The sequence below is a fragment of the Salvelinus namaycush genome, chromosome 5 (genome assembly GCF_016432855.1).
Source record: "Salvelinus namaycush isolate Seneca chromosome 5, SaNama_1.0, whole genome shotgun sequence".
Taxonomy (NCBI): domain Eukaryota; kingdom Metazoa; phylum Chordata; class Actinopteri; order Salmoniformes; family Salmonidae; genus Salvelinus; species Salvelinus namaycush.
The window spans coordinates 42,127,519-42,139,570 of record NC_052311.1 but is presented as its reverse complement, the minus strand read 5'-3'; the positions used below and the strand labels follow the sequence as shown (position 1 = coordinate 42,139,570).

At 39.9% G+C, this 12,052-nt stretch overlaps 1 protein-coding gene across 1 annotated transcript; it reads left to right on the top strand.

Moving 5' to 3' along the window:
- The first annotated feature begins 400 nt into the window (after window positions 1-400).
- Window positions 401-7,339, top strand: LOC120047118 (galanin receptor type 1-like). The gene is made up of 3 exons (XM_038992656.1): window positions 401-1,075; window positions 1,322-1,387; window positions 7,022-7,339. Exons 1-3 carry the CDS (start codon window positions 401-403, stop codon window positions 7,337-7,339), a joined length of 1,059 nt encoding a protein of 352 aa, XP_038848584.1.
- The last annotated feature ends 4,713 nt before the right edge of the window (window positions 7,340-12,052 follow it).

The window sequence follows — 12,052 nt, the reverse complement described above, 5'->3', positions numbered from 1 at the left end:
TAATATGTAGGGGGAAATAGGGCGAGGAGGGATTTGAGCGAAGCCATCCAGCGACTGAGGACGCATCAGGTGGAGAGAGAAACTGCATTACGCACCAATCAAATATAGAACAGTACCCTCTGGACCGCTAACTTCAGACATATTGACAAAATGTCTCATAAAAAGTATCTTCACTTACATTGTATCGAAAAACAATGAGGAACATTGCAACGAATTTAGATACAATATTGTGTGATGGCTGCATTCAAGAGACTCAAGAGACTTTGAGACAAATTATGCTTTAATTATCTGAATTGGCAAAAACGCCTGCCAGCTACTGTCAAACGACCCAGGAAGACATATGAAGGCATTTGTTGCTCCTTCACTTACATTTGAAAATAGTTCAGCGCTAGAAAAAGTGATGAACTCGTCTGGTTTGGACAACCTAACCGAATTTGCACCATGGTATGTCAACAGAACGGATGTCGAGGAGGAAAATCAGAAACTTTTGTTTGGGATTGGCATGGACAACTTCATTACGCTTTTGGTTTTCGGACTCATCTTTACGCTTGGAGTGTTGGGGAACTCCATGGTTATCACGGTGCTGGCCCATAGTAAACCCGGAAAACCACGGAGCACCACCAACATATTCATCCTCAACCTTAGCATCGCCGACCTGTCCTACCTGCTTTTCTGCATCCCTTTTCAGTCAACTATTTACATGATGCCGACATGGGTTCTGGGTGCATTCATCTGCAAGTTCATTCATTATTTCTTCACCGTTTCCATGCTGGTCAGTATTTTCACCTTGTCCGCAATGTCGGTGGACCGCTACATTGCCATTGTTCACTCCAGAAAGTCGTCCTCAATCCGCGTGTCAAATCACGCTTTGATCGGAGTGGTGGTCATTTGGATACTCTCTTTGGCCATGGCAGCGCCAGTCGCGGTTATACACAACATATACCAGAGAGACGAGAATCACACCTATTGCTGGGAAGTGTGGCCGGATCAAAACCAAAAGAAAGTCTATGTTGTTTGCACGTTTGTTTTTGGTTATGTATTGCCCCTGTTGCTGATTTCGTTCTGTTACGCAAAGGTAAGCAAGCAATCCTGATTTATTTATTATTGTATTGATAGAGAATTGTATTCGCAATGCGTTATGAATGCCTTTACATATGTCAATTTATGAGTTTGGGCAATCTAAAATGGGGACAACTAAGACATCAATTAGATAGCCTTTGAAAATCAATTATGTCAATATAATGTTATTGTATATTTGTTATAGCATAGGCTTAAATGGATCGTTTGGTATGTCATCACACAATTCTTTATGCATTTTCAGGTTTTAAATCACCTGCACAAAAAACTCAGAAACATGTCCAAAAAGTCAGAGGTGTCGAAAAAGAAGGTATGTAAAACCATTCATCACATTTTACATATTGACTGTTGATGATGATCATTAGTTGTATGGCGGACAGCCCCACAAATGTAGTATGTTGCAGTATTACAGTCTCCCACACCAGTTGTCCAGCAGCAGTCTAGGATTTAAAGCTGCAGTCTGGGATTTAGGAAGCTGTGCATTGGTCTTTTCAATTCTTAATATTTACTTAATGATTCTTGAAGAATATAACTTATACATGTCTCACGAGCTTAGCACTATGACCCACTGTGGGTTTTATCATAACCCCAAAATAGGTTTTATTACTTGTTTACAAACACAAAGAATGTAAAGAAACATTGTATAGCTTCAAAATATGGTTTAAACTATATCTAGGAGTTGAACTATCTTAGCCTGTCAGTCCTTGCATTTAAAGAGTGTTCTATGATTTTGAGAGGACTTATGCCTCGTCACAGCTCAGCTATGTGGCAAACAAGTGACGGTGACCCTGTTTTGTTGTTTAACATTTTTACTTTAATACTTTTTCTAGACATCTTGTCTAGAGATCTAGGAGTCTAAAAACACTGTTTGGATAAGATGTTTTCAAAGATATAATCATAGCAAACATATCATGCAATGTTCAATGTCCAATCCCTCTTACTTTTCAATGCACTTTATGATGATGTTTATAATGATGTTGATTATCAATTTGGTTCAAGTCGTTTAGTAATGTGCCATTTTCAGAGACATTGTGTATAAAAGCATAGAGCCAGAGGTGTCATGCCCAATATCCGATTTGTTCTGTTTAAAAAATATATATATATAAATGAATAATATATTTTTGGTTGTTGTTTCCCTGTAATACCACTAGCCACCTAGAAATGTTATGAAGTTGGCTTTAGCACAGATAAGTTCCCTATCTCGCAAACTCATAACTAGCTACCAAGAAGCCATTTCATGCTATCAATCAAGTTAGAGTAGCTATCTTGTCCATCTTAGCTGACATGTTTTCTGGCAAGATCGGTCGACTTTAGAAAAGAAAGCAATAACTACATGTACTGAACAAAACTCACACACCTTTCAATCTTTTACCCAGATCTTAGCAGAGATGCAGAGAAGCATATTTAGTTTCTTTAAAAGAAGAACCCCAGACAGCTCAAGAGGTATGCTTAGATATGCAGCCAAATATACATATTATTGACATAGAATCAATCATAATGATTATGGCTCTAGATTGTAGGAAAAAGCTGTTTCAGGTGTTTGAACAAGGCAAACATCTCCAACCTCCGCTCCCCTTCGGACCACCCCCCAGCCATCCTCACGTACTTTGTGCCAGCTCAGATTTTTGGGGGGTGCATTATGCACCTGCGTAGACCTGCAACGTATACCATGGAAGAACCAACATCCCATTGCCAGTTTTCTAGGCAAACATAATAGTCGAGTGAAGAAAAATAACCGATAAACTTAGTCAGTATTGTAAGTTGAATATAAGGCACTTGGTATCGGCGGTACATTCCATCTACAATGTCCCTGAAGCGCCTGTCAATTACCACACTTGAGTGAAGCAGCAGGGTGGGAAAGTGCAATCAAACTGGACTTAAAGCTATTACTCTTCTTAATGGCCATTTGCCTGTCTAAGCTAACCCGCTGCTGCTGCTCGCCTGGCGCTGACCGTCTGTCAGACCTGTATCACACACCAAAATATGGGCCTCAGAGATCTATATTTGTTCTAGCCAATATACTCCAAATAAACGGTTCAGTAGTGTCCTCAGATTTTTTAAATACATTGGCTCATTAGTGTTGGCCATTACAATATGCCCAGACACTGGTCCATATGGCGTACACATAACTAAACAATAACATATTAATGATGGTCTGAACTAAGTGTTTACAAAAATGTATTCTCGTTTTGTCACATTTAGACAGTTTCAATGTCATTCAATAAGTATAAACTCTGATTACTGAAACATTTGTCTATAGGAATAGCTTCACTATAATCAGGTTTCCATCCAACCTTTTCATGCGAGTAAAGTACATGTCGGATAAATGACACAACAGGCCTGATGGAAACAGCTAATTTGTCGGTAAACTTTCCAAATGTCAACACAACTAAATACTTCAGACAAGGTGGGATCTTTTTGTGTCAGTAAAATGAATTATGCGAGATACGCTTTTAATAATAACCATCATATCACGTAATCGCGTGACTCCATTACATGTTGTGTGGTCCTCCCACTACGACTCAGGAAATAATTCATTTTATTAGGCTACAAATGAAATAAATTATGATGAACTTGATGCTCCTTTCCAATAAATATCGAGGGTCTTATTCTGGTGACATGATGATCGATGCTTGGCTGCTATTTGACAAATAAAAACAATATCGCTATTTTGTCCATAATAATCTCATCATGTAGGCTATACCCGCATTGTATCTGCGAGCTGTTGACTAAGGCGCACGTGCCAATACCAGAGGGGGCACATTCGCCAAATAACGTAATTTATTTTGTGACAAAACCATCAGTAGAGTTGAAAATGTGATGGAAACCCATTTAACTTATATATTTTTTTTAAAAGCTGCTACATGATACAACTGATACATAAATCACAAAAGTGATTTTTATGTGCACTACGTCATCACGCACAGCCGCAAGAAGCCAATTTAATCGAAATACATCTCTGGTGGGAAAATGCACATATTGTTTTTATGCAGATTTTAGAATATACTAATGAAAATATGTCGCCAATTGGATGGAAACCTAGCTGATGAGATACTGCTGCCTGGTTCAAATCGATGCGCATGTTTCAGTCGTCAATCATCTCACCCAACCAGCCTAATTTATTTACAGTTAAAGCTTTCACTGTGGATACAATTAAATGCGTCAAATGAGTAAAGTAAACTGACGCTGTGTCCATAGGCAGATCAAGAGACAAGGTATTCAATTAAAGGTATAATCAATTGTGTGTTTGTGTGTCTGTGTGTACAAAACATTAAGAACACCTTCCTAATATTGAGTTCCACCTCCCACTTTTGCCCTCAGAACAGCCTCAATTTTGTCAGGGCATGAACTCTACAAGGTGTCAAAAGCGTTCCACAGGGATGCTGGCCCATGTAGACTCCAATGCTTCCCACAGTTGTGTCAAGTTGGCTGGATGTCCTTTGGGTGGTGGACCATTCTTGATACACACTGGTAACTGTTGAGTGTGAAAAACCCAGCAGCGATGCAGTTCTTGACACAAACCGGTGCGCTAGGCACCTACTACCATACCCTGTTCAAAGGCACTTAAATCATTTGTCTTGCCTATTCACGGTCTGAATGGCACACGTACGCAATCCACGTCTCAATTGTCTCAAGGCTTAAACATCCTTCTTCAACCTGTCTCCTCCCCTTCATCTACACTGATTGATGTGGATTTAACAAGGGATCATAGCTTTCAACTGGATTCACCTGGTCAGTCTATGTCATGGAAAGAGCAGGTGTTCATAATGCTTTGTACACTGGCCTCGAACTCCAGCCGTCAGTTCAGTAACTCCTCCAATGCTGTGAAACGGCGCAGCTGGGAGGAGCAGCTGGGAAAACAATGCTACTATAGCCACTGTTATAAAACGTCTCCACTTATCAGCCCTGGGTACACACAGAAGGAGGACAGGGTGTTTTTAGACTGCCGCGTGTGGCATCCAAGTGAGCACGCCCCAAAAAATACGTATTTTCAACATCTTGTGCTCATAGGGATCTCTCTAAAGCTCCTGTAATCCCCTGTGACAAGCATATTGAGTAAATGTTGTACTTTCAATCCACTCCTGAAAAATAATCTTGACAACGTGTTTGGATTATTATAAAGGGAATCGTGACACGAGGCCAGATAAACCTGGATTTTTTTGTATCGTGCACTTGGTTATAAATGTGATGTGTCATATGAATTCCAGTACTTTCTGACACTTCATAATAAACATACTCAAATAAATGAAATGTCAACAGACGGTTGTTAGCGATTGCAGTCTTAAAAAAACATATTTAGGCTGTTCTGCAAAAAAAAAATAGTTCCCTGGAGTAGGTAATGGGTTTGTTTTGGATTGGCATGCCGCTATGTTTTAATGAATTCCCTGCGTAGGGCACAGTTAATTAGCAGATTTAACAGTTTTACTCACAGTTATTTCATTCATTTAGGCATTTAAACAGCACACAGGAATTGTTATGGATGCCAATACTGGACTGGCTCTTCCAAAAACCTCTAAATGAGGAGCTAAAGCCCTTCAATGTGAGGATGGCAGAGGGGAAGTCACAATATTCTACCTCCACTGTTTCACTTCATTGATTTTATCTTTTGGGGGGATTTTTAGCCCCTCTGACTGTGTGTGTGTGTTTGTGTGTTTGTGTGTGTGGGCATGTGTGTGTGCTGTACTATACATACCGATTCAGATTCCTCTTCTATACCATATACAGTAGCTTAAGAGAGTGATTTATATATTTATATTTCCATATATGAGTCCAAGAACTATTTACAGATTCACAAGTTGTCACCGTCAAATTAGCTGTGCTCGGTCTTCAAGAGAAACACCACATAGACTCAAACACCTAGACTTAACTAATGATGACAAAAAATAAATAACAGTGCAAGGTTATTTCCGTTTTAAATTTGGGATTTGACTGTTGAATGAGTAATTGAACGCTACACATACCAATTTGACAGCTCTGAATGATTGGGAGTTCAGTGTACAGTCAGTTCTGCTGGTCTTCAAAGGAGACCTTGGGAACAGGTGAAAGGGAGATTTTTTTTTCTGTGGCTGTGCCTTTTGAGACAATGTGGTTGATGTTGATTTTGGGCTGGTTGTAGTGCTGAATGGTAGGTGTTTGAGCTGGACTTATGTACATTTTCATGATGCCACCAAGCTTACTGAAAACCTCAGTTCATCAATTCATTACTTAGTTACATCTACCCCTCTGTGTCTGTATGTCTGATCTTTCTGTCGTTCTGTCTGTCTTTATACTACAGGTCTGTTTTTTATTGTCTGCGTTCCTATCGGTCTTTGACCATATATCTTTCTCTCTGCCATCCCTCCCTCCTTTTTTCTCAGCATCATTTCCCAGTTTCCTGTAAAAGCTCCATGGGCTACCCTGTTAGTGGGGCTCGGGGACTGCTGTGGCAGGCAGACACTCGAGCCTCCCTTTTACCCAAATAGCAGTGGAAAGCAAGCAGACACATTTTTAAACATCTCCAGCCCAGCCCCGATGCCTTTTTAGTATGTTCCCGCTCTTTAATATATCTCCCATGTTGTGTGCTAATTATTTAACACAACGGTAAATCAATCTGCAAGCCAGGAATGCAGGGGAAAGGCAGAGCAGGCCAGCAAGCATGAAATTGGCATTTCACTGACAGGTGCCACCTTTAACTATGCTAGTTTTGGCAAAAGACATGAGAACATCCCAGATTCTACTGAAAGATAATCTCATAAAGAGACAAGGTCATACACGTCACATGCTTAGTGGACGCACACCGTTATAACAAATAGACAATGTATTGACATTAAAAGATGCATTCAGAATTTTTTTCATTTTTATGAAAGATAAAACTGTAGTGGACAAATGCCACCCTTCATACTTGGAGACCTCTTACCCTGTGCCCCCCCCCCCCCCCCCCCTCTCCCCTCTCTCTCCCCACTAGACTGCCCAGACGGTTCTTGTAGTGGTGGTGGTGTTCTGCCTGTCATGGCTCCCCCACCATGTGGTCCACCTGTGGGTGGAGTTCGGCAACTTCCCCTTGACCCAGTGGTCCTTCTTGTTCCGGGTGGCGGCCCACTGCCTGGCCTATAGCAACTCCTCCGTCAACCCTGTCATCTATGCCTTCCTCTCGGAGAACTTCAGAAAGGCCTACAAGCAGGTGTTCAGGTGTCAGATTACCAACTCCCCTCTCAACGAACTCAAGGAGTTCCGCAGCAAGGTGGACAACACACCACCCTCCACCAACTGCACCAACGTCTGATTGGAGGTCACCGAGTGCCAGCTCAACTACGGCCATGATGATTGGTTGTTTTCAAGGGGGCCTTCTGAGACATATAATGCTATGAGATTCCATGTTTTAATTCAGAGATTGCATGAAGACAATATGAAGGAAACTGGATATGCACTCAAGCTACGTAGTTCCATCATCAGAATAACGCCACGCCAGACGATGTGCCATACTGGACATACGATCACGTGTGTAGTGAGCAGCTCTCTTTCTCTCTCGCTCCCTCTCTCTCCCTCTCTTCCTCTATCTTGCTTTCTCTCTCGTTCTCTCTGCCGTGATCACAGGAAGATTGCTGAGTCTGACTCTCAGGAATGGAAAGAATGTGGACTTTGATATCTCACTGACCATCTTATCATACATCAAAACTGTGAATGTTTGGTCATTTGCCTTCTTATATGTGCATATTGTTGGTCCTTTGTGATGCTGTATTTCTGCTGTCTTAAGTAGCTATTGAAATGAGCGTCTATAATATAGCTTCACTCTACATATTAAAGCCTGAGGTTACTGCTGTAAATTTCACATGGTATCCTATCATGGAGTAGTTTTGAATTGTTAAAAAATATTAGCTATTTCTCTATTGCCCAGAATATAAAAAATGCACACAGTGTAATTTTTCTCTTTAAAGTTTAATATTTTTTTGTAGAGAAAGCATTTTGTTGTTTGAATGTAATGGCCAATTCTCTTGTTGCGAGTTGCCAATGTGTATACAAGGGAAATGTTGTCCGTATAACTTAAACCTGTCTTGCCATCTGTAATAGAGTTTAATGGAAAAAAACACGTTGGGATTTTTAATAACGCTATTGTATAAACTATTTAAAAACTATAATGTGTACTCAATATAAGCCTACTTTATCTTATTTATTGAATTGGTGTATGATATGGAAAGCTTAAGTCCATGTTTTCTGGCGTATTGTTTTGTGATGACTTTGGCTTGTACATTAGAACTTGTACAGGTACAGTATGTGGTTTTATCTTAGTGCTGGATCACTGAGCAACCTTGCTTCAAAGTTATTGTGTGGGATCTCGTTACCCTTTGACTTCCATTTCCCCTTTATCATTACAGAGTAAACTAAAGGAAAATCTTCAAAGATCAGAGGCTGCCAAGATTTTGTTTGTCTGTGGTAACCACTTACAATCAGAAGTAAACAGAAAAAACACATAATTATTCTCACAAAAGTATATCCTGCCCCTTTTCACAGCTAATACCACATCCATGTTTGATAGTTTAGTATATGTGAGAGATTTGAAAAAGTCACTTCTCATTTTATGTGTCAAAAGCTAGCTAATACTCTTTATAAATATTTAAATATTTTGTTTGGTTAACATAATCCAATCAGGGATTGTCTACTCTATCAACAATCAATCAAATGTATTTATAAAGCCCTTTTTACATCAGCCGATGTCACAAAGTACTATACAGAAACCCAGCCTAAAACCCCAAACAGCAAGCAATGCAGATGTAGAAGCACGGTGGCTAGGAACTACTCCCTAGAAAGGCAGGAACCTAGGAAGAAACCTAGAGAGGAACCAGGCTCTGAGGGTTGGCCAGTCCTCTTCTGGCTGTGCCAGGTGGAGGTTATAACAATACATGGCCAAGATGTTCAAACGTTCATAGATGACCAGCAGGGTCAAATAATAATAATCACAGTGGTTGTAGATAGAGAACAAGAATGAATACAGTAAAAAACAAAAAACATGGAAGAGACAGGACTTTGGTTATTTCTATCCGTGGTACAGGACAAAACTATCTCATACGGATTTGTATATATTTGAGTACTGCCATGGGAAACTCACTTTGTGTTCATTGTACGGTGTGTGGCTTTCTCCATAGCGAGGCGCTGTTGCACACTCTTACTTAGCATAAACAAATATCAGCAATGAACATCTAGAATGGGTTAGGTTTAGGCATGCTATTAAGTGGTTAGGGTAAGTGGTAGGCAGGGTAAGGTTAGGTATGCTACTGTAGCAAGTGGTTAAGGTAAGTGTTCGGGTTAGGGTAAGAAAACAAGAACATCCATGGAGTGGAAACTTCTGATACTCACAGATTGCAAATCCTGCAATTTACATTCCCCACAACCAACCAACCAACCAACCACCTTGCAAAGCAACGTGACTCTTGTCACGTTTTCACTCACCACCACATAAGAGCATCAGCAAATTTACAATTACACTCAAACTCAGCTGCCCATAGAATCATTGGAACTGCTAATTATTTGGAACTACTAATTATTTTATTTTGTATTTACGGATTAATGCAACCCAGAGACTACCAAGTGATAATCATGTTAAATTATTCCTTTTAATCCCTCATTACTCATTATCAGTGTGTTTAATATTAATGAAGACTCTCTTGATGAATTAAGACTCCTGAGGATTCTTTCAGTCGCCCACAATTAGTTTCTGCTCCAGAACACAATGAATCAAATATTTACTTTCTGGAATGGAAGAAACTTTCGACACGTGTCACTCTGTAAAATACCTATCCGTATTTGAATTTCTAAAATGTTTGGGCAAATGTAAAATGCTTTTTTTTGTGCCATATTATCCTGGAAAAAATCTACACTTTTATAATTTGCCAATGCAGTGCTTATACATGTTCATATCACATTAAACTGTTGATCATGTTGTGACAAGCAATATGTTTCCTCATGAAAAGACTCACTGATTTAATTTGGTGTATTTTTGTCTACTGTGAACATACAATATACACTATTGTGATGAAGGTAGATGTTTTGGAAATTGACCATCTGTAGTTCACTTTTATTCCCTCAATCAAGTCTTGATTTCCATTGAGGTAATAGGTAACAACCAGCTGGCCCATGAGAGAAGAATTAATTTCCTGAATGTGGCATTTGGCTAATGTGCTGAATTGGACTGTTTAGCCCAGGCAATGGACCACTGGCATCGCTCAGAATAGATTGGTTTGCAAGGCATGAATACAGAATGTGCTTATCTTTTTGCACTAGAAAGCAGCCAATCATCAGCCACATCATCCAGCGCCACCCAGTTCTGCAGGAATAAATGTCTCACATCAGAAAGCGTGAAAAATGCCATCTCTAGTACTTAGTAGTCTTAGTAAACACACTTGGAGCACAAAACATACATAAAACATAAAACATGAAAACGATCTCATCCCGGAAGCATAGCCCTCCAAGAATGTGGAGATGAAGTTGATTCCAGAACCAATCTTTCTTGTGAACTTTTTGTGAATTATTTTGTTGGTAGCATGCTTCCTTCAGGACAATAAACACCACTAGTTCCCATCCAAATATACACTTTATCCTTACTCATAATCTTCTTGGCTAGCTATTTTACTACCTCTTACTTTTAAGGATCACCATGGGTCATCATGCATGGGTCACCATGCTCAGCAATAAGAATAATAAATAATGCTGTCCCCTACAGATGTAGGATCTTAATTTGACCAGTATTGTCGCAGCATAATCCTGCAGCAAATGGATTTGAACTTTTAGTCCATAATGTTGCTTGAATAGTGGTTAGGCTATTAGCCGGCCAAAATGAGGCTACATGAAAAGTGCAATACTGTTAAAATAACCGTGTGCTAGTGCAGGTTTTCAGAGAATTTATGCAAATCACGAAACTCATCTGCATTTCCTGCGGCTCAGGAAAATTCTCAGCAACAAATTAAGATCCTACATCTGTACCAGTTATTAGGCAATAAATGAAACTCTTTAATCATACAGAGAACATCCATGGTTCTAGCGTACAGTACTGTATCAAGGTCACTCTTTTTCTCAAAAGCACAAACACACTCCAACCACATCTTGTACAGTTGATTTTGGAGGACTGAGATATATTTATTTCAATCTGAAGAGGATGAAAGTAAGGGCTATTATTGACTATTGTTGAGGGCTGTACCAGTCAAACCTGGTTCCATCCTGGGTATGCTTTTGGGATACGTTTTTTGGTACAAGGTCATGTTCTTTCTACCCACGTTGAGGTACAAATATTAATGTATAGTTAAAGTATATTTTGCACATTTTGTGCTTTCGTGGATGGGCTGGTATTTTGTGAGTTGATAAGATATCTGCTCTTTGAATTCTAGTTTATCGACCCAGCAGGTAGATAACAGCGGACTTAACAAGCTATCTGCTCCCTCCCTTGCATGTAACATATGCTAGCTGTATGTGAGGGTTTTTATCTCACCCACCCACTTATGTTTCCACACAGCTTTGACTATTTACTTATGATTAAACAGCATCTGTACTGTCCTGGGGGGGCAAACTACCTGCCCTCCAGGACACCTACAGCACCCGATGTCACAGGAAGGCCAAAAAGATAATCAAGGACAACAACCACCCGAGCCACTGCCTGTTCACCCCTCTATCATCCAGAAGGCGAGGTCAGTACAGGTGCATCAAAGCTGGGACCCAGAGACTGAAAAACAGCTTCTATCTCAAGGCCATCAGACTGTTAAACAGCCATCTCTAACATAGAGTGGCTGCTGCCAACACACAGACTCAAATCTCTGGCCACTTTAAGAAATGTAATACATTTATTTAATAAAGGTATCACTAGTCACTTTCACTTTAAATAATGCCACTTTAATAATGTCTACATATCCTACATTACTCATCTCATATGTATATACTGTATTCTATACCATCTACTGCATCTTGCCTATGCTACACGGCCATCGCTCATCCATATATTTTTATGTACATA